This window comes from Anabas testudineus, chromosome 12 (genome assembly GCF_900324465.2).
Source record: "Anabas testudineus chromosome 12, fAnaTes1.2, whole genome shotgun sequence".
NCBI lineage: Eukaryota > Metazoa > Chordata > Actinopteri > Anabantiformes > Anabantidae > Anabas > Anabas testudineus.
This window is the reverse complement of record NC_046621.1, coordinates 16,643,000-16,666,061: the sequence shown is the minus strand read 5'-3', so window position 1 is coordinate 16,666,061 and position 23,062 is coordinate 16,643,000. Positions and strand designations below refer to the sequence as shown.

At 40.9% G+C, this 23,062-nt stretch overlaps 2 protein-coding genes and 1 long non-coding RNA gene across 3 annotated transcripts; 1 reads left to right on the top strand and 2 right to left on the bottom strand.

The window, feature by feature from the left end:
* Positions 1-100: 100 nt before the first annotated feature.
* Positions 101-14,951, top strand: LOC113158744. The gene is made up of 3 exons (XR_003298585.1): positions 101-181; positions 5,604-5,759; positions 14,864-14,951. It is a non-coding gene; the product is annotated as an uncharacterized LOC113158744 (long non-coding RNA).
* kcnk17 (potassium channel, subfamily K, member 17) lies at positions 10,656-19,379 on the bottom strand. Its single transcript, XM_026354895.1, has 5 exons — positions 18,388-19,379; positions 16,018-16,132; positions 15,495-15,661; positions 15,230-15,398; positions 10,656-15,115 (listed from the first exon to the last, which is right to left on the bottom strand). The coding sequence occupies exons 1-5, from the start codon at positions 18,601-18,603 to the stop codon at positions 14,853-14,855; spliced, it is 930 nt and encodes a 309-aa protein (XP_026210680.1). The 5' UTR covers positions 18,604-19,379; the 3' UTR covers positions 10,656-14,852.
* On the bottom strand, positions 19,363-21,114 carry LOC113158742 (potassium channel subfamily K member 16-like). The gene is made up of 5 exons (XM_026354894.1): positions 20,851-21,114; positions 20,444-20,558; positions 20,202-20,368; positions 19,757-19,925; positions 19,363-19,557 (listed from the first exon to the last, which is right to left on the bottom strand). The coding sequence occupies exons 1-5, from the start codon at positions 21,061-21,063 to the stop codon at positions 19,382-19,384; spliced, it is 840 nt and encodes a 279-aa protein (XP_026210679.1). The 5' UTR covers positions 21,064-21,114; the 3' UTR covers positions 19,363-19,381.
* Between the last annotated feature and the right edge of the window lie 1,948 nt (positions 21,115-23,062).

The window sequence follows — 23,062 nt, the reverse complement described above, 5'->3', positions numbered from 1 at the left end:
TGGAAGGAGAGGAGGCGCGAGCAGTGCGGGTAGACCCGCCCACGAGGAGAGAGGAGCGGAGAAGAGACAACAAACAAACAAACAAACAAACAAACAAACAAACAAACAAACAACAACAACAAACAACAACAACAAGAGAAACGGTCAGGAGGTTTCAGATGTTTCAACACATCCCTGCACGGTAAATACAGCTATAGTCTACGACACACTCGCTATCAATTCGGCTAAGTTCGTGTTTTTCCCAATAACTTTCACTGTTTCCCGAATCAAATGAGCATAAATCAATTTAAAGTGAGGACAGGTGAGAGGATGTCAGGACTAAAAGACGCTGAAATAAACCACACTGGTGGTTACTTCAGTCTTTAACACTGTTGTACTGTGTTCGTCTTATATATAAAGGCACCTGTCATCTTCTGTAATGCACCTCTTTAATCGTACATTGTTTTATTGCTATTTGTCTGTTCTGGCTATTAAGGCATTTTCTCTATATCGAATATAGTAGAAGACTTTTATTCTGTTCTAGTGTCTGTAACTTTTGATTTCATATATATTCTGCAGCTGATTTCCCCTTTAGGGGATCAATAAAGTGTTTTCTTAGCATATCTTATCTTCTATATTGATATTTTTTATTAGTGGGTTTAAAAGTCTTCGCACTGCTAGATGCCTTCCTTTAAAGAAAATATGCACATTGAGAAAGAGCTGTGAATATTATAACAGAAGTTGTTTAAAAATCACAAATTGTCTAAATATCTCTTTACGGTGTTTGAACAAGATAGCATCCACCAATGTGCAGCAGTGGTGCAAAACAAGACTTGAAAGATGAGTGATTAGTTGCAGGATATGCCTCTAAAGATCCTCTGTGTTGGAGTTTATACGTCAATTGCTCAAATGTTTGCTCAAGTGATTCGCACTGTTTCCTGTCTGGGGGCTCCGAGGATTCAAGATCAAACAAAGAAAACAAATATATTGACTAGTGTTAGAGCCATAGATTCTGAGACATGGTTTGTTAGTGTTAGTGTACATAGCTGGACACTGCATATGGTGAGGTGTTCGGGGGAGGGGGTTGGAATCCAGTGATAATGGTAATGGCCTAGATTTGAGTGGCAGGATAAAATCTGAGTGATACAAGTGAAAAAGCAGCATTTGTCCTCTTGTGCCCCTCATCAACACCACTGTGCTGCCCTTGAGCAAGGCTCTTAAACCCCAACTGTTCAGGGGGCGTCAGACTGTGGTTGTGTGAGAAGTCACAATATGCAAGACAGTAAGATAGCAAATCATAATCACTGGTGTTTTTTCTGTGTGTGTGTGTGTTTTGTTTTATGCCCCACTGAGTACATGTTGACTATAAACTCAAGTGGTTCATTTTCAAACTGTTTGCACTGCTCCATCTTTCTGCAGTGCTTTACTTCATCCAGCAAAGAAAGTGAAAGTATTTTAATATCAAGTGAACTTTCTCGTGATAACAAACAGATAACATAATAGATAAATCACTGCTTTGTTAATATTCAAACAGTATGTGAGCCAGGATTAGGTTCACAGGATGAGATGGTAATTAATGAAACTATACAGGCTAGTGCCAAGTGCACGTGCAAACCTGTTCTCTGGCAAATCAGTGGATTGAGAGATAATAAAGTAGTATAAACACCCAGAGAACCAGGCATGTCTTCCCAGAAAGAATCAGCTTTATCGCCTTTGTTATGATCCTTTATTCTTCTGGTTGTTGGTTGTTATTAGCATTAGGCTCCTGCTGTACATGCAGATGTTGTTTTATTCTAAAGTTTCTGGCTCCATTTAGGGAGCGTATATAATGAGGGTGGACAGTGAGCAGATGCAGTCGCACTAGCAGACTCAGCGACAGCTAACGGCTCTGTAGATCTAATGATCTAATGTAGCAGGAACTTAATGTTATTGGAAGGCTAGCAATTTTAAAACGTTAAAGGTGGTACAAGGTGGGTACTTGTGAAAAGCTTTCCAGTTTGAATGTTCTCAGTGAAGAAGCACATTTTTACCAGTGAGCGGATCACTTGCATCTTGCATCATCTGATTTTAACATTTAGTACAAGGCTTCAGAGACTGGAACTATTTCTTAGAAATGAGTAAACAGCCTGAACAGACATGCCTCAGGAGCATACGCTGCTCTACGTGTGTGCTGTGCTGTGCAGAACTGTTCGTTGTGTTTGTCACATTGATACTTTGTAAATAAAAGAGTAACTTCACATACGTTAGCCCCAAATAACATGAAACTATTCTGCTGTTTGGTTTAATTAAATAGTCACAAGCTATTGATTGGGGAATTTCAGGGGCCGCCCAAGACAAACCTGGCTGACAAATAATGCCTGGCTAGATACCCTCAGGCTCTGAGACTTAGTGTCTTCATGACAAGATCCTCCTTCCATTCCTGCAGGCTGTATTGGCTTTTCTGCCTGTTCTGTAACATTGTGAACTGTTATGTAATGTCAAAATCTCATGTGACGCACAGATTTATCTGTTTTTCCAGACTAAGAGTGAAACCAGGTGACAATTGACATGTTAAACACTATTTAGAAGCACAGAGAAAATGCCTACTGTAAGTCATTCATCCATTTATTGTGGAGAAAGACTACCGATCACTTCACACAGGAACTGCAGCATAATGCAGAATGTCGCATTAAGCTTCTTAGAGGAAGTAGTTGGAACTACTTTGTAAAAGCATGAATTAATAAAGTACATGTAATTAAAATACCCCACATTTCATGGGAAAGTGCAGAAACGTTGGCTTTGTTTACAGTTACACAAGATTTGTGTTTGACGTCTCTGCTGAAGACAGCGTATTTACTCTTGGCTTGTGTATCTTAAGTTAAAAAGTAGGTTTTTGCCCCTGCAGCAGTGTTAGGTTTTGGCTTAAGGGTAACCATGGTGATTTTTCCTCAGGCAGAATTTCAGGGAGGTTTGTCTGTGATAATATTGCTTTGGTGTGCGCCCTTTTACACATGCACTGCACAACGGTCAAGGGTGTGGTGGTGGTGGCATGATGCATTCACAGTTCACAAAAAGCTGGTGGGGCTGCTCTAAGAAGATTCCCTCTCAAAGGCAAAAGGACTGTGGCTTAAATTATTGCTGATGTTTTGACTCTTTTTTAAAGACCCTGAAGAAATTCCTGAAGGCGCCTGTCAAATGAGAGATGAGCACCTTTGGAATTATAGACGAGAAGTAACCGTAAAATTTAATAAAAAAAAATCTTTTCTTCCCTTTTATGGCCCAAATTTGTTTGTAGTTTCTGTATTAAACTGTACAAAAAGTACCAAAAAAGTAATTTAAAGGAACAAAATGTCCTTTTTTTAACTAGAAATATGCTCCAAATCTTATTTTGATGTTTAGAGACTCATTCTACAGCAGAGCTTTGCTTCTAAAAGTTGATCAAATTGTGATAAAGCATGGCTCAAAAAAGCAAATTGTCAAGACGATGCTCACATGGCTGACAGGTTGGATTTAACAAGTCATTGGTGAGCTTTAGAGGTGCGGGTGGATTTTGTTACCGTAGCTGAACGCACACTCAGACGAGCTGTTTTCCCATTCCCACGCTCTTTGCTAAGCTATGCTCCCCCACCAAGCAAGCTGCTGGCTCCAGGATCATTTCTACAGTTTCGCTCTTTATCTTTACAGTTTTAAACATAACATGCTTTTTAACATGCAATGTAGCATATCAATAAAATGCTTTATAGGAAAAGTATGCACTTTTCAAATCTGTTCTCAGGAGGCTGATTTGCTGGTGTCTTCATGATCACAGCCACTGCAGTAGCCACCCCAACACAGACTGCGTGCTGCCCATGGTTACAGTGCTAATTTCCAATAGGACTGTGTAAATGCAAATAGCCTTATGTGTTAGCATCAAGCCAACAGAGTAGTTCATAGTACCTAGTTTAAAATACACCAAGGTACTGACAATCTGTAGCACTCAGTTGTCCTTTGTAGTATCAGCCTCCAGTAAAAACGTGACCTTTGTACCTTCAGTATTGGGTGAATTCTCAACTGAATATGTGCTGGGAAACACTTCAAATAACAAAGTCTGGAAAATACACTGGCTTCTATTCTGTATCACTGGCAAGTCATTATTTTTGTTATTACAAAAAGAAAATGTCAAAGTGAAACCACAAAAACATCCCATCAGCAATCACTCGGTGTCATGGAGTGTTTGACATGTGAATCAGACGTGTATCACTTAACCATCTTAAGGAGTATAAGCTATGTGTTTTCACACTGTGCTGTACAAGCGAAGATAAAGAATGCAGTCTGCTGATTTTTGACGTCAGTATTGTTTTTACGTAAAAGTCTAAAGAGATGAATCTATTCTAAATGTTCCTTTGGGTGCTTGGTATATGCAGTCCAATCAGCAGATGGTCAGTGATACCACGTAGTGTACTCTAGAGCCTTTAAAGGCCATCGTGGTGGTCTAGTGATAGGCCCTTTGGGATACAAGGGGACTTCCGGAGTTTCATGCAGTCGAGATAGACTACCGGAAGAGCGGCATCAGATAACACAGTATCCCCTTTGTTTGGATGCATTAACACATTTCATTTGGTGACTAATACCACGTCTCAAGTGTATCTTGTACTATTACTATAAAACACTGTAACCTGCAAAAATGATTTACAAAGCACACATATCACAGGTCTTAAATAAATCCAGTTTCATGGTTATCACAGCCTTTTCTTGGCATCACTGCTTCACTGCAACAGGATTTTTGGCAGAAAGCATGAAGGCGTGAGCCATTAAATCCACGTGCTGTAATATTCATCAAATATTTTGCACACCAACAGCCACACTAGACAAGAGTACATCACTGATACACTGCTCGCTTGAAGCATAAGGTGTGAAAGTCTGTTTGCAGAAGCTGAGCAGCAGAGCACGCTCAAATACGCATCAAGCGAAAAGTGCTTATTCATTCGCAACGAATACAGGGTCTTCTCTGGGGAGCAAAAAGTAACCATGAAATTCTTGTAAAACTGGAACACGTGTAGCACTTACTCGGTAGTGTCCGTGCACCTCCAAGAAAACAGGGAGTGGAAAAACAAGAATCTCTAGTTTATAGTTAGTAGAGATAAAACTAAAAGCCTGTCACAAGAGACATTTGGAGAGCTTTGCATTTATTTTGCATGAAAAACTAAACAATAATAATAATAAAGAAATTATTATTATTATTATCAATCTCAATCTGACTCTAGCAGTTTTCTGGAGCAGTGAGAAACCATGTTTGTTTAACAGATTACTCAGTTTCGTCACGCTGACAAGCATCTTCCTTGCTTAAGTGTCCCTAGCCTACACAGCTAAGGAGTGTTGCAGAATATACGATTCTGACCTCTGCCCATCATACATGTAACCGTAAAGTTTCAAAACGCCATTACTACTACTAAAGAAGCCCGTGCAGCATTTTTAAACAGCACAGAGAAAACAAAATTTTCTCTCAATCACTGAAATGTCTGTTTATAGCATGTTCTTCCTGTTTTCTTGGTAATATTAAATAACCTTCATTCGTAAAGGATTATTTTTAGCATGTGCAGTGATTGACCATGTGAAATGACTGAAGAACTGCTTCCTAGTTCCATTGTTTTATGTTTGTGTTGCAGGTTTGTTCTGAGCTCCTCAGTGGGAAGGAAACCTGCACAATCAGCCAGCAGCCAATTTGCTTCTGGGCGGGATGTGTTTTCTTCTGAGTATGGATCTTGATGTGTTCCTGAACATGCTGATCACAGGACCTCAGCAGATTCACAGTCCGATTCACTGTAAGACCTTCAATCCGTTTCTGCCCAATAACATGTTGGTAAAAACAAACAAAACACACACAGTAGATTGATGACTTATTTTATTTCAGCCCAAACTAACGTCATTATCATGGTTCAACAGGATATTCAAGTAATGATGAATAATTGGGTACACCGTGTCTGTCTTTTAAGTACATTATCTACTACAAACTGCAATGCTAATAACCTCTTGTTCATCACTCTGCTTCCAAACAATCAATCAAATCTACTGACCTATACTTTATACATTCCACTACACAATATGAATACACCAGTCAAACTGTTAGCTCACCATTCAAATCCTCCTCTAAGAAGAAACCTATGCTTAATCTAAAACTCCTAATAGGTTGCTATGTTCATGCATGGACTATAGAATTTGTGTTGTATCCTCCTGTACAAACAGTGAAACAAATGATAAAGGTTTGCCCTGCACACGAAACAAGCTTTACAGTACGTCAGGTTTCGCCTTTGATGTTGTGCAATCAGGCAACGCAATCTCTCTCTCTCGTGGATCCTTTTGGAGGTTTTTAACATGACACTGAAGACCTTTCAGGTGCCTATGTGACAAAAATATCAACTGGAAGTCCCCGGTTTATTTAGAGAGTAACACTGTGTACTGTGTGCAAAGCTGCCAATACAGGATTCTTCATTGATTACGGTCAAATGTGAGACAATCGCTGTTTCAGTATCACTGGCAACGTGACTTTGTTGAGACAATGACAGCAATTCATTCTGACTACAAAATGTAGAATACAGCTTGTGTCAGTTTATAGCGCAGGGCTTTGTCTGTTGTGGACCATGGCTGCACTAGGGAGGAGACAGGGACGTGAGGCCTATGGATATTAAGATTGACATAAATAAATGCTATTAAACAGATCACAAAGGAGCACTCACACTGATTCTACACACTAACATCCATTTACACATCACAGTAAGCACTACTAAGCCAGTGAAAACAGCTCAGCAATGTGCTTTGTGGCTCTGTGGAGGCTTTTTGAAGTCTTGATGACACTGCCAGGTTTGTCTCAGCTGGGTTCATAAACTAATAAGCTGCCTTTGTTATATCCTACGGTTCTGGACAGAGAAAGACTGGGTCATATATTGTTCCAGACATGGATCTAATTCAGTAGGTTACTAGATTCTACTACTGTAGGTGTTATGTTGCATTCAAGCTATGTTGTTTAAACTCTTATCACGTGCAGTAGAGCAGGAAAAAGCTTTCATATCAAACTCCCACTTGTACAGTAATTCTGCACCAGAGATCTGACGTCAGGAATTTCCACAGTGTCAAAGTCTCAACGTCACAGGTTACAAAAGGATTACAAAACCGCCATCCCATGCAGATCAAGAATCCATTTTATTAGTAGTAATAAAATGGTTTGATGTTGATTGATGTTTATTTACACCTAATTTCACTGGTAAACAAGTAGTATCAATAACAGGCTTCAGTAGCAGCAGCTTTCTGAGTGCTTCTATCATTTCTATGGGAACTCTGCCCATCCCTCCCGTTCTGTCGACATGCCAGGCACACAGCATAACCAACAAGCTGAGAGTTGCATTATTATTGTTCATTATTTTTTATTGTGTCTCACAATTCCCCCTTTTTTCGTAATATGGCAACATTAAATCAGTGCAGGGCCACTTAACTTGAATTAACCACAGTTGTTTTGGATTTAGCAGCATCTCTTAAGTTGATGCTTCGACATGTTTACAATGACATTATGTTCTTTAATTCAAGTCATTTGAAGGACGACACAAGAGGTCAGTGAATAAAGTACTGAATATGCAGAGTATACCAACCAGGCTGTGCCGTTTCTTTCAACAATGTCAATGGAAAAACTTTGTCATTGCACAGCGCTCTCTCTAGGAAAATTGGATAACGATAAGGTGCTACACGTTTTAAACACCAGTATTGACCCATTTTATTTATTTTGATTATCTCCAATTCTCCGTGTCCATTTCCATTAGTTCTTAAATTCTGTGAAGGGATTCGCTGTCTGAAGCTTAAAATGTTCTCTCCAAAATGCTGGAAGCTTCAACCGGGCAAGAAGAGCTGCTGAGTAAACGCCACATGTTGTTTATACTGCTGCTCTGCTCTCGTGCAGAGGCTTGTCTGAGCTGCATAGAGGTATAAGCCAGAGAGGAAATGCTGTGGATGAGCAACGGCATGCCACTGCCTGGTGGTACGACCTCTGATTCCATGGCAGTAGTTACTTTCCCAGCTCAACTGTTCCCGAAACAAAGATTAGGCTTTCCACTGCAATGAAAGGCACAGAAATCCCCGGAACCAGCTCGCAGAATCAAAACACACTTCACATCATATCAGAGTTCAAAGTTTACCTCCATTATCTTAAACCTTTATTACCGGGTTCAATCTGTTTAATAGCATGATTACATTACTAATCACTCCGAAATAAACCTCAGTTGTTATGCAATTTCAATTTTACTGCAGGATAAAAAACAGCACTGTGTCAGAAACCGTCACACTAACGTGATGAATGCAGCCACGCGGGTGTGGGAGTACTTTTGAAAAACCCCTGTCACTTAACACAATCTGCAAACTCTGTAATTTTATGCTCTGACTTCTTGTAGAAGTGTCTGCCAAATAACTACATGGAAATGTTATGCAAAGAAGTAGCTGTACATCAGTTCTGTGCTCTCGGTGCCAGAAAAGACCATCCGGACCGTTACCAGTGAAAGGTGTAGAGACACATGCTGAAATTTAGGCAACGTCTTTTCCCAGGAAGTCAGTGGATATTTCAGCAGGCAGCCTTACTCTGCATGTGCTACAGCAGCTCGCAGACACCGAATGCGTGTGCACGCCACATCTGTCTCCTGTTGAAGATGTATGGTGTTGAGACAGCAGCGAACACGCACTTTCGAGCAGCTGAAGTTTTGTACTCAGAAAGAATGGGTAAAACCCAAACAATCAGAAGCCTCAGTGTTGTGCAGCTCGGTGGTAAACACGAGTCTGTCCCAGTTCTGCAGTGTATCAGAGCATCAATCTCTCTACAATATACAATGAAGCTGCTCAATGAAAACACTGAATATTTTCTTGGTACTTGGCTGAAGCTAATTAACAAATCAGGTTCTGATGCATTGTAGAAAAGTCCCAGTGTTTCTATTAAATGACTCTATAGAATTTCTGACCTTTAGGTTTATGAAATGCTCTGAAAACCTCATTGTTTTAAACCAAAAAGAAATTCTCCATGCATCAACCACTGCTCTTTATACATCACAAAAAGCTTTCATTCAACATTACCCATACCCGCACAAGTGTCTGGAATGACTGCTAATAGTTCACTTTACAAGAACAGTTACTGTCATTTAGCATACATCTTTTCCAATCTTCGCCGTTCACTCTGTAAAAAGGCGTGAACGTGTGGAAGCCACCCCTAAAGCCTTTGCTCTGTCTCGTCTTTCTGTGTTGTAAGTCTTTTATGTGAGGCATCCAGGGCATGAAGGAGCTGTTTGACATGAGGTTGGTGAGGCTGAGAGGAGAAAAATAATGTCCTAGTGTTTGTCTTTAATGTTACAGAAGCAGTATTGTAACTCATCCGCACGCAGCACTGTATCTTCTGTAAACCATTAGCTGCTCGCTAGTTGATTCAGTTGCTTCAACTTTTACTAGGAGGCCTAATAAAACACTTTGCAAGTGATAAACACACAATAAACTCCCACTAATAAACCTTTTAATCAGACATATGGGCTTTTGATTGTTTCTGGTAACCAGGGTGGGGGCTGCTCCTCAATTTTCCTTGAGGTTTACAACTCTGTTTGACAAGTACTTAGGGATAAATCAGCCAGATCGGTGAAGATGTTCTTAAGTAGTAGTAGTAGTAGTAGTAGTAGTATGTTTTATTTGAAATGTAATTGATTGGACATGAACCCAAACCCACAGGTTCTCTTAGACAAATTCAAAGCCACACTCTAAGCACACAGGTTTGAACAAAAGTCACTTGTGTGTCCATGCTGCAGGGCCTTGTATGTGACACTGACTCATTGTTGTCTTCTGGGTTATTGGAGAATGTGTGCAAACAGCTCAATTAACCCAGAAAAAAAGTGGAAACTTGTGGAAAAGGCCAACTTGGATGTACTGTAGGTTCATCTAGAAGTTGCAGTTGCCTGTGGACGTGTCATTATTGTGTGTGCTGTGTGTTACGTTCTGTTAAAGCTTAGTGCAGCAGTAACTACGTAAAAGTGGCTGCTGAAGAGGAGTGCTGACGCCTGGGAAAGTCCGTAGAACAGCACAGCACTGCACAGCACTGCACAGCCCAAAGTTCCTCTTCTCTTCCATCTGTTTGACACTGACTGAACTATTTTATGGAGCTCTTTGGTGATTCTGTGATGTTTCATTAATATATCCATTCTCTTTATTTTATTAATGGTTAAGCTGTTGATTATTCTCTCAGTTAATTAATGAGGTGATTGATCTGTGTGTGACAATAGGCACAAATATGTGTTTTGCATGAAGAAGCAATTTATTGAGATCACCAGCTTGTCTGACCAATGCAACAAAACACATGGAAGCAGGAAATCCACTGGAACCACAGAATATTTGTCAGTTTTACATACCGGTGCATTTGTGTCCACTTACTGTTACGTTCCCTCCCAGTATACTCTGCCTTTTCTGTTGGAGAAAACAGCTGGGAGCGGACAGGTGCACACCGTGTGGCTGGCTTTGACCTCACCGTGTATACATACACAGAGACGTGTTTTGGCATGAGTGCGCTGTTAATGAGTACTTAGGCGAAGGTGAACCTTCGCAATGTTTTGGGCAGGTCGCCGTGGCCTTGGATTATCTGTCTGCTCCGCTCTGTTGTTAGTGAGACAGTTTGTGTGTGACCTTGCCATGTGTTTGTTAAGTAGGCGTTTGGCTTTTTTTTTTTTTTTTCTTTTCAAATTCCTGGCAAACATCCTGTTCTGTTATGTTCATGATGACACCTTTTGCATATGTCCTTGAGCAGACACACTGACACAAGGTTAAAGACAAAAACACAGTTGAATGCACAAATTAGTGGACCCCAAGCAGGTGAACACACATGCACCTATTCAGTGTCCCGCTGCACAAATGACGTGGGTCAGTGTGTATTCTGCCGTCTTAAAACCTCATGTGCGTGACCTTTAGCGTAACTGCTGCAGGTGATCTAACAGAAGATGATGGAAGAAGACTGAAGTGTGTGGTGGAATCATTTGAGCTGATGTAAGTTACAGTAATCCGACTGCAACTGCTCTGTTTTGCCACCAGCTTATCTGTCCTCATGCTAACCTTTGTGAGTGGATTTTTGCATTGCGCTTCCAATGGCAGCACTTTCTTTCTGCTGTCAACTCAGCAAAAGCCTATCTGGGATTACAGTAATTGTTGGGATTTCTGTGTGTGTGTGTGTGTGTGTGAGTGAGGCGCAGTCGAAGCATCGTAAGGGAAAGTAAACAAAGAGGCCCCCGGTCAATCAGTCGGGTTCAAAAAATGCACACAAACACAGATGCTGATCTGTGTGTGAGCCACACAGATGAGGGCGAGGTTATGAGAGGCTATGTTAATTGTGTCACAGAAGGACAGAGCTGGGTGAGGAGGAGGCAAGAGAGGCTGGGAGTGCATGTCGTCCTCCCATTGGCTCACAACGGGGGGGTTCAGGTCCAATGAGTGGGATGGAGAGGGACACGCATAAGGCAAACATGTCAGTGGGTTACTAGAGCCAAATATGAGTGACAAGAATGTACGGAAACCTGTGATTTAGTCCATTAGAGTACTTCAATAAATAAAAAAAACACATATAGTTGTTGTGGTCAGTGACCATTTCTATCCTCAAGACGTATCTGAACATGTGTCGAGTCCTTTACAGCGGTAATTACAGCCCCAGTTTTCAATATCTCCCACACTTATCTCTCCGTTTCACATGAGCAGAGCAGATATTTCGCTTGTCAATGGTTAATACGCACAGAAATCAGTGTGAGGAACCTGGCTTCGGCTAACAAGGCGGAAATATGGGTCACTTTCTGTGGGCTACTGGTTGGTCGCGATGCACTTCGTCTGTCAGCTGATGGCAGTGAAGGTGATGAGGATCGGCTGTTACGTAAGCCTGTGCAACACGTGATGGAGGTGCACTTTACCTGCACTGAATTGTCAGTGTGATCCAATGAGCTGCTGGTTGTCTTTTGGAACCTGTGGGTGAGTTTCGGTATCTGTTGGTGTGTGCTGTACATCAGCATGACACATATTTAGCACTTGAAGGAGGCGCTTACTGTCCTTTCAAGTATTTCACATAGCGCTTACAGCGTGAGAGACATGTTGTTGTTGTTGGGCAAGTTGAATACCGCTTTTGGTCAATCTGGTTGTACTGTAAATTGATATTTTGCAATGTCCTAACATTTAGTCATTCCGAAATACTTTCAGGTTCCCTCTTACTCCTACACAATCAAAAAAGCCTTTGTATGCAGTTCTGATTTCAGTACACAAATTCCAGCACTGAAACTGAATCTAGCAGTTTCATTAACAGTGGATTGTTAGTTGCACCCCTGCACACACAAATTGGCAGCCTGAAGCTGGAAAGAGACACTTTCTCTCATAAAATGGAACTGAAAGTGTTTCAAAAGAGACTTTATCTGTGCACTGTGATTAATTTTCTGGGACTAATTTACCTGGTGGATTTATACACATTTCATGAGGTTGTACAGGACCAGATAATGTATGTGGGACAGACTCAAAATAAACACCACACCTGTGTTTTTATGTGTAGAGTTAATTAAATTTTTACTTATAGCTACAATATGCTTAAGATAGTGTAAGCAGGAGATCAGTCAAGTCCAGCTGTCCTCTCCCTGCTTCACTGTGCTCTACTACAGTCTCTGCTACACTCTACACTTCATTTCCACATTTTTACACAATGTAGCTTTAATTCACTGTTCAGTTTCCATTTTTCTTCATAGGATGTGTCCATAACAAAAATACACAACACTGGCATCCACAGTGGTCACAGGTAGGAAAAGCTCATGCTCACGGATAATTAATGAAAATGTGGATTTAGTGTTTTCTACTGGAGACTTCATGTAAACCCTGGTGGTAGACACTGTAACCATCACCATCCCTCAGTCTTATGCTATCTGAGTGATTCTGCTTTGTGCACTGAACGTAAGATTCAGTTCAGTTTAGTTAACATCCACAGATTGTGACCTTGTGTAACTCAAATAAAGGTAGATGAAGACAACGAGGCTGAAATCCAAAGCTCACACTCTGTAGTCGGCACCTTAAATTTGAGAGTCTTGTCTAAATATGGACACTCATGTGCTGAACCACTGGTTGATGAAGCAGGACCGAGTAAGAGGCACCGTACCTCTCACACATATTGTGTCGTCATTGAACCGTGGCCAAACAGGTATGTGGACTTTTTCATACAATGTTACACACTCCCGTCACTCTCACTCTCACTTTCATCATACGCTCACTAATCACAGCAAACACCACACCACTGAAAAAGAAAAGAAAAGCTCCCTGTCTTATTCTGCTGTCCTCAAATCCCCTTCTCTGGCTTCACTTTTCTTGCTTTGCAATCCATCTCTCTAGGACTCTCAGTTTCCATTCTTTTGTCCCCACTGCTTTCCGTCTGTCTGTTATTCACTCCTCCTCAGTGTTGTCTCACTTGTTCTGGGATATATGAGCTCCAGCAGGCGTTTGGAGCTTGGTATTATGCTATTCCACTGTTAAAAGAAGTAGACTGCTAAAACAAACACATACTGTAATCACCACTGTACATGTTTATTTAATGATGTAAAAGTATAAGAGATTACATCAGACAGTAACCGTCTCATTACTATTATTGCAGCACTTGGACATATTCTTCACTGATACGTTGGAGTGTATTAATAGTGAAGATCAATTTGTGATTGTGTATGATGACACACTTTTCAATATTAGAAATGAATTTGTTGCTTTGCCACATTTCCCCCAGTGTTGGTTTAGTAGCTCCACCTGGTGGATTTAAAGCTAACTTCAGCACAGATGAGTGGCACAAGTGAGCTGTCCTCTGCTGGGACGTCCAACAAACTGAAGAATAAATGAGCAGCATTGTGTTTTTTTTACAAGCGTTTTAATATTATTACACTATTTAAATGCAGACAGCGAAATAGGAAACAGGGGATATGATACACTGTGTTACACTGGTTGCTCAGGTTTCTGGTTTCGTTCAGTTTTTTTTCAGCACATTCAAAGTTAAAGGACACATTCACAGTTTGTCCAATAAGCATCTTAAAACAACAGTCAGGTGCCTGTATCAGCATTGTCTTTTCTCTCTGTGACCATCCTTCATGTTTATACAGCCCATTAAAACATTTCCTCTTGGAAGAAGGTGGAAGTGACGATGGGGGAGAAAATCTCCAGATCCTGTTTAGAACTAAACTACATTCCAAATTTAATACGATGCTCGCTATGTTGATCTGAGTCTGTTTTTTTCTGGGTACCTGACGATTGTTTTAGTACATACTTCAAAAACTAAGTATCTCCCCTTTAAAGCTTTTCTTTTTTTTAAATTAAGAATTTAGTTTATTTACATATCAGTTATTATCGTGCCATCAGATGATGATACACAACCTCTATGACTCCATTGCAACATGCCACGGACTTGGGGAATGACTTGGTCATGGTCAGTGGGATGAGAGGACAAAGATCAACAGAAAGACACCGGTTTCCACCGACCATTAACCCGTCCACATATTCACAGGACAAAGTGCTGTCCCGGCAACATTCCTTAGACTTTTTACAACTTGTTTACAGTTTGAGAAGCGAAGCACTAACAGGCTGAACAGCTTATGTATGTAGTGTTCTGTCAAATAAATAAAGCCTGACTCAACAAAAATGAGTCAATATTTAGCTTGTGAAGAAGAGAGGGATCAAAAGTGGCCAACTATAAAATAGTCACATATTATTATATAATCATCATCACAGATGCTCAACATTCACTGTTTTATGACACATACACACACCCTGCCATGGCTGAGGCTCACTCCTCAATTTCTGCCTTTTCAGGTCCTGATAACTAGCCTGATCATTCTATATTTAGGTCTCCTCTCTAATTCTTCACCTTATTTTGTAGATTGCTGAGATATTGGAGGCCTCTTGAGCTCGTCTTCGTCCTCCACCTGTGTTTCGGGGTTGTCCCCCTCCGCGCTGCCAGACTCTTGCCCCTGTTTCTCTTTACCCCACCGCCGCTTGAAGTGGGTGTTGAGCCGCTCCAGGATGTCGATGGAGTGGTTGATCACCAGGGCCAGCCAAGCCATGCCGAAGAAGATCCATGAGGCCATGAGGACGCTGTACCAATCTGGATACTGTTTGTCTGGATTGCTGTCTGTAAAGGAGAGGCTCATATAGTACAAACACTCAAAAAGCACTGAAGGTGCACATAAGAACATACAAGCTTATGGTGCTGACACCCAGATGCTGAGTGTACCTTTTGTTATACCTGCCACAAAATCTCCAAAGCCAATCGTGCTAAGGGAAATGAAGCAGTAGTAGATTGCCTGGGAGTAAGTCCAGCCCTCTTGTAGTTGGAATACAATCATGGGCATAATGAAGAAGAGAACTGTTCCGGACAGGTAAGACACCAGGTGGACAGAAAAGCGAGTACAATTCTGCAGTGAGATGTGACACAGGAGAGCAGTCAGAGTCATTTGCTCCTGGACATACACTACTTACATGTCAGATGAGGCCATTAGAGCTCTCCTCACCCTTCGCCTGGTTTTCCCCTGGAGGAAGTCTGAGATGTTCCTCTCTATAACCAGCATGTACTTGCCCACTCTGTTGAGCACCACCACGTTGAGCGGGATACCAAACAGCGCGAAGAACACGCAGAAAATCTGTCCAGCTGTAGTTGTGGGACACTGGTTTCCGTAACCTGCAAAACTGTAAGCTGTTAGTTTCTCAGGTCGTTGTGGCGGGAGGACAGAGGGACACTCATTTAATTGTTGAGTGTGGTTTTAATAAGTGTCATCTAAACAGAGGCATGGCCTAACACTATTATTATTTCTAGCTATAGTCCCAGGGACAAGAGAGGGGGACAAGAGATGTAACAATATTATTAAGCAAAACTGAACCCCACGAGTGCAGCTCTTAAAATCGTCCCAAGCTGTCTTTCATTGCTCTGATAATTATGATCTCCCACAGTCTTCTTCTCTAAAGGAGAGGCTGCACTCAGGCTGCACATTGTCATCAAATCACAGAAGTTGTGTAACATGATTAAAAAGTGTTGACCTATAGTTGTGACCACTGTAGCAGCAAACACAGCTGAGCTTGTGAACTTCCAGAAGCCGGCTGCGGTGTTGTTGCTTTTCAAACTTAGGCCCATCTTTGACGAATCTTGAACCAACTGAAAAACAAATTGAAATTACAAGCTGAAATAAAACCATGTGATGTTGCACAGAGCTCCCTCAGACCTTAGGACTCACACACGAGGAGGTCGTTTGCAAAAACAGACGGATACAGAAATCCTGTAATTAACAGAACAGAATATTCTTAATACAGAACACATTCCTAAATCCACTTGGTCCTTAAACTATAATTATTGGAAAGGTGTTAAAAGTTCCTGTTTTACAGCTGAAACATATAATTATCAGTTCTGTAAAAGAGAAACCACATAAATCCTTTCAAAGTCATGAGACACAAGGTGGCAGTGACTGTTGAGTCAGTGATGTGCTATTTGAAAGGACATATTCCAGCATCATTTTAACATAAAGCTGTCTTCTAGATCATTTGTGAATGTCAAATGAATAGAAGTCACAAGTGTGTTGATGTAAAATTACAAACACGTCACAATGGTGAGGGAGTAGTAGTAGTATTATATAGTAGTATTTAATAGTATAGTCATTTTTCCAGTTTACTGCAGTTCTTTCTTGTCCAGTTGGTTTGTTTGTAGCTGAGGACTCAGATAAATAATGGACCGTCTCTGTTATCATTTGCCTGTTTGTTTTATGTTTGTTTTAAATCTTTATTTAATAGTTTTGACAGTAGAGAGGCAGACAGGAAAAAGAGGTCCTCAGCTGGACTTGAATCCGGGACATGGCACTTCTAGGGCACGTACACAAAACACTATAGTTACCAGTACAATCAACTTGTCTCATGTTAAATGGTACTAAATACTGCAATCTGAAGAAACTCATAGACATTATATGTGCTGTGGAGGAAAAACGAAATTTAAATTAGAATAAAGCTTAATTTTCTAGATGACCTCTATTTTGTTGAGGTGATTTTACTTAATCTACAAATCCTATGATCAGTTTGATTGATATTTTATTGATATTACATTTCATTAGAAAAAAACATGATAAAAATGGAGAAATCAGCTTTTGGCAAGTCAACTCTTCACTTACAGTATAGTTTATTACAAGAAACACCTGTCAAAAGAGTTTATCACCATCATACGCAGCTTGTTATGTGTTAAGAGGTATAATATTTCCTAATCACACAATTTAGATTTCATATCTTCATACCGCCTCAGGATGTAGTGAGGAGGCATGTGACCAGGCAGAGAACAAAATGTGTGTGTGTTTAGTATTTCCTTTAATTTGTATTGTATCACACAAAAATTGCCACACAGCAGCACAGAGAGGCAAATTATTGCAATCGACTGATGATAACTAAATAAAGTGTTGGTGATAAGGATTCAGTCAGAAAACAGCACACCACATGTTTCACCATCTAAAATCACTGGAATCCAGATATCTCATGACACGGGGTGTCAACATTATTCCTGTGTACTTTTAGTTTTGGCTTTGGTTCTATGCAGCTCAGCTCCTTCTTTTGTGTTTGTGGATTTGTGTGGAGTCGTTATCTGGGCAAAAGGTGAACTATTAACCTACCTTGGAGTGCGTTGCTGTTGAATTAATTTCAGGATTAAAAATGACTTTCAACTCATCTGTTGAAAAAGATGGCACAACTTTACTTCTGTTTGAATCAGCTCAGCGTGACATCCACAGGCAAAGTAGAATCTTGAAAGGCCTGACAGGCTGGTATTTGCATAGAAGGAGCTGCATCTTTGTCACTTTGAAATTGTGTTTGCTAATAGAGAATTGACAAGTGAAAATCACTGTTTGCCCTTTCCTCATTACCACCGCTGTGGTGCCCCAAGGCTCTTAATCCCAACTGCTCCAGTGTGTGTGTGTGTGTAAATGTGTGAGTGTGATCAGGGCGTTCCCGCAAAAGAGAGGTAGCCTCTCCATGAAATGACCCTGACTAAATCAAGGTTAAAAACAGGATCACCAGTGGTACGTAACAGTGGTCCCACACCTCATGACGTACATGAGTGATTTATACAGTGCTATATAAGTACCGTATGTTTACCAGTGGCTCAGGGATTTCACTTCAAAACATCTGAATCGTGCCTATGTGTAAATTGTGGTCTCTGCCCTACAGGTTGCCTTATGCAAAACATTTCTACAGATATAGATACTATTAGAATTTAACAGCATTTGCTGTGAAAAGCTCCCATCACATTTGCAAGAAAGAAAAAACACTGGTACCTGGGATGTGTGCTACCATAACTCAGTATTATCATTGAAGTTTTACCACGAAAAGGCATAGTATACTGTTGTATGGAACTAGAAGTTCTGGGTTTCTGTGTCTCACCTGAACCAGTGTCTCCAGGCCGTCTTGGTCCAGACAGGTGTACTTTGTAAGCAGCATTTGTTTGTTTAAAAGTAAAAGACTGACATCCTTCCGTCCGAGATTTCCCTCCAACTTCCAGAAGATCAGTCCTCCGATCAGCACATAGGTCACGTAAACCACCCCGAGCATAAGGATGGAGGGTACCCGGGCCAAACTGAACACTTCCTTTATTCCCATCTTGGCTCCCTGGTAGAACTTTGGGTTCCAGGCAAGCTCAGCGTCTCAATCTCTGCAACCAGGCGCAGTGACGACTGAGCAATTACCTGTTTAGGTTCTCATCTTTCCAAGGATTGCAGGCAAATAAACCTCCACCTGCACTACTGTTCCAATCACTCCAAAGGCCTGCCATGCAAATCTAGTGGAATACAATAAGGAGAAAGAGAGAGACCAGAAGAGGTTGGGCTGTGGGAGAGGATCAGGGTTAAGAAGGTCTAAAGAAAGACTTCTTTCTCCCCAAAAAGAACCGCTGTCGATGAGGTTATGCACTTCACAGAGTTGTTGTTCTTGGTTCTAATACAGATATTAAGATAGTAGGAACATTCATGAAAGGACTGAAAAAAAACAAACAAGAAATAATAATTCAGATCTCACAAGTGTCTCTGTTCTAACATTCTATTAGTGAAGTTGGTTATTATACAAATAGAATATAAACAAAAGTACAAAAAACACAAGCTGATAAACACACTTTCTCATGAAGACATTCACCTCATGTACTGTACTGACCTTTTGGTATAACTGAGGTCAAACATGTAAAACATCAACATAAAAGGTTTTTCCAGGTTTAAGCAGTACAGAATAAATGTACAGACTGTTTTTTGGCTTTCTTCATGAATATACAGTACAGAACACAATCCACAATCACAAATGATAAAATCTACCTAGTAACTGTTACAGTACATGTAGAAAGTCCCATGTCCATCCCCACTGTCACATATCTGACGTGTAGTTGACTGGATCACACATCCTCTTCTTCCTGTTGTTTCTTAAGGTCTGGGTGAGTCAGGACAACCACGTGCTCTATTAGTTTTGTTCCCATGTTGAGGATAAGAGAAAGCCAAGCCAAGGCGAAGATAATCCATACACCTGCCAGGCTACGATACAGAGAGATGTACTCCTTGCTTGGGTCACTCCCTACAAGGATGGACAGAATATGTTACGAGAGTTTATCGCAGCCCATAATACACATTCATTTTTAATGTTGCCAAACCTGCCTTACACCACAGATTAGATATATAAAATATGAAAATATATATTATTAAATATAAAGAAAAGTGTCATTCAATTTGACAGAGGTGATTCTCCCACTACACGAGTGTTTGTTTGTACTCACCCACCACATAATCTCCAAAACCAATGGTGCTGAGGGTAATAAAGGAGAAATAGAAGCCCTCGCCGAATGTCCAGCCTTCCACCAAACTGAACAGCAAAGGTGGGATGATCAAAAATAGCACGCTGCCAGTGATGACGAATAGGCTCACAGCCAGAGCTTCAACTGTTTGCTGAGAAACAAACACAGGTTACACTACATTTAATCATATGCTGTGTGTGTATATATATATCATACATGTGTTTGCCTTTATTTGATAGTGTTAATATGGAGACAGACAGGAAACATAGGAGAAGAGAGACGTGCAGGACATTCAGCAAAGGTCCCGAGCTGGACTCAAACTGAGGATGCAGCATACACTGTAACCAAGTGACTGGTTGACTGACTGGTTCATTGTTCAACCAATCAGTCTTAAAGGACCACTTGTCAGTGACATGTGCATCAATACCTTGTGTGGAACAGCTGAGACCACCCCCTTCTCCAGCCGACCGAGGTGGATGGTGAGACACTTCCCCAGCTGTTTGAGGAAGGCCAGATTCAACGGGATGCCGCAGAGCGCGTAAAACACACAAAACACTTGGCCAGACACAGTGCTGGGGGAGAGGTTGCCATAACCTGTGAAGCAGATTACGACAAGTCAGTAGCAGTACTTAAGCACCAGCTATTCAAACTGTATGTAAAAATGTTTACCTATAGTTGTGACTACTGTGCCAGCAAAAAAGAAAGAGCTGCTAAAATCCCAGTTAGTGGGGTTGGTTGAGTTGCCTGAGGGATTCACTCCCTTCTCCCAGGCATCTAAAATCACCTACGCACACAAACACCAATGGGATTTATTGGGTCAGGTTAGCGTAATATAATTCATTGCTATGTACCTAACCTAATCATAAAATCGATCTTTCAGTTTCTCAATATTTAATGAGGCTGTTCCAACACAATGTTTACTCAGTGATTTAAAACATATTTGTACAGATACACATTTGTATACGAAATCTAGACCCATCTTACATTATTAACTGTGGAGAGCTGTTATACTTCAACACATTTACCATTCTTTAACATAAATTACTTAAAGTACTGGAAAGAAACTGATCGACTACCTGAACAAACTTCTCCAAAGCAGATCTGTCCAGGCACGTGTAATTAGCCAAGAAATTCAGCTTCTCCAATTGGAAGTGGTTGCGGTTGTTGCTCTCAGCCTCTCGCTCCAGTATCTGGAAAATTGTGGCCCCAAGCACCAGGTATGTGAAGTGGGCCAAAGCCAAAACTGCTATACAGCTTACTTTGACGCGGATCACCTGGAACCTCGCCATCAACCTCCCCCAGCACAAGAAAGAACGCGAATGCTGATGCTCAAACTCAGAAAAAAGGCTTGATCACGTCAGATGAAGTCTTGATGTAACGGATCTTGTGTCATTCTCCGAAGAAAATGTCCATCACGGCAGACTTTGGTTTTTATCTCCAAAAGAAGGAATAGGAAAATTACAGAATAAAAAGTGACACAAAAATGTACATTTAATGTGAGTCAGCTATTTAAGTGCCCTATAAGCTGGTGTTCAATCACAGCTAGAAAGCTACAGTTAAGCTTTGACTTGGGGTGACAGCTCTAACTGGGTATGTAAACATGTCCCCCCAATGCTCCGACTGTGATTGGTCAGAGGGATGTTGTAATTTATGGGTTGCCCGGGTGATCAAACTCCTCCATTAGGGCGACATCTGAATGCATACACACTTTCAACTGTTTCCACTAATAAGGAAGTGGTGGCAGCATCTTGTCAGCGGAACAAAAGTTAATATTTTACTCAACTGCTGTTAGCTGTTCATACAACCACAGCTGTAGAGAATGTGGATTGGTGCGGCGACGTGAGACACACTTTAAGAGAAATTCATTCGGTCTAATTAAGTACGGAGCTCACCGGTTTAAAAGCTCAATTTCTCTAACCTTAACACACCAAAGTCTGCTGGGACAATCATCAGATGTTTTCCACCCCATTCAGAAGCCAGGCATGTTTATGGTCAGATGGAGAGGAAGGAGATGACATTTTGGAGAGGTGTGGAAAGCATTACTTGACTGTGGGCCATAAACCAAAGAGTTGAAAGAGATCCCAAGGCAGCCTAATGCGATTCTATGGCTTCAGATATAGCAGAAAACCTCAGTCCTAATGTTTACATGTCATACATATTGGAACAAGTCCTGCTATTGAAAGTTGAAGTGTCTGCAGAAGAAAGGAGTTGTAAACAGAGTACTGGGAAATCACCATATAAGTAGAGTATTTGTTCTCTTTTATCTCAGTTTTTGTTTCATGAAACCACTGCCTCCTTAGCTGAGAGATGCTTCATTATGTTCACCAACTGTCTGTCTCATATTTGGTACATGACAATGTAGGTGTTGTAGAGCGTTGTAGAACTTGCTAGGTTCTGTGATCTGATAGTTTGGAATGATTCACTTAATTAGTTTCTTCTGCTATTTAGGGTGATGAACAAAGTCACTGAAGTGAGTGAGAGAAATAACAGATCCTATGACTTGTCTAAAGAAGGCTCCTTCACCATGGCAACTCTGCCTGGATGCAAATTGGGCAGCTGCTCGTCATCTATCAAACAAATCAAGGCAAAGCCATGCAAACGGGTTGTTCGAGAGCTCCTAGATCTCTGTTTGGCCAGTGTGTAGCGATAGCTCTGAGGTGACTCAGATTGTGATACGAGTTTTGACATTTACAGATGCAGTGAATGTCAGGAGCATGGCGACAGCAGGGTGCAACTCCTCCAGTGTCTGATGGAATGGAAAGATTATTTATATAGTAAAGTGCAATACAAACTGTGTGTTATTTGAATATTCTACAAAAGTGGAGAAAACTGTGCATCAGCCTGGTGACTGCCACGATTTAGGCTCACTATGAAATGTGATTTGACCAGACTAAAATTTAATTTAGTGAGAATTCATAAGTGATCATTCAGTTCAGTACTCAATAATCAATACTCTATGCAAAGAAATGTTCGTAACCCAATTTGAATGTCAAATACTGTATGTTAAGGAAGGCCTGCACAAACTGGAGGCTTCTGTAACCTTCATGCCGTGATAGGCTCCACCTGCTTGTGTTCCTGGATATGGATATTTTAAGAACCAGATGATCCATTAATCAAACAGTTGCACAACATCACTCTGACATAAAGCCACATACAGTACCTGTGGATTTCATCATAGAGACACAGTCAAATCTTCATTACAGCCTTCAGAGTGTAACTAATAAATTTCACTACTAATGGACTGTATTTCCAGTATGTGAACTAATGACGCTCAGTCAATTTTCCTGA

Coding starts and splice junctions, on each gene's coding strand:
- kcnk17 (XM_026354895.1), bottom strand. CDS start 18,603: ATGGGAATAAAGGAAGTGTTCAGTTTGGCCCGGGTACCCTCCATCCTT. Junction 16,133..18,387: donor GCCTGGAGACACTGGTTCAG/GTGAGACACAGA, acceptor TTTGTTTTTCAG/TTGGTTCAAGATTCGTCAAA. Junction 15,399..15,494: donor AGGGGAAAACCAGGCGAAGG/GTGAGGAGAGCT, acceptor ATCTCACTGCAG/AATTGTACTCGCTTTTCTGT.
- LOC113158742 (XM_026354894.1), bottom strand. CDS start 21,063: ATGGCGAGGTTCCAGGTGATCCGCGTCAAAGTAAGCTGTATAGCAGTT. Junction 20,559..20,850: donor CTTTGGAGAAGTTTGTTCAG/GTAGTCGATCAG, acceptor TTGTGTGCGTAG/GTGATTTTAGATGCCTGGGA. Junction 19,926..20,201: donor TCTCAGCTGTTCCACACAAG/GTATTGATGCAC, acceptor TTTGTTTCTCAG/CAAACAGTTGAAGCTCTGGC.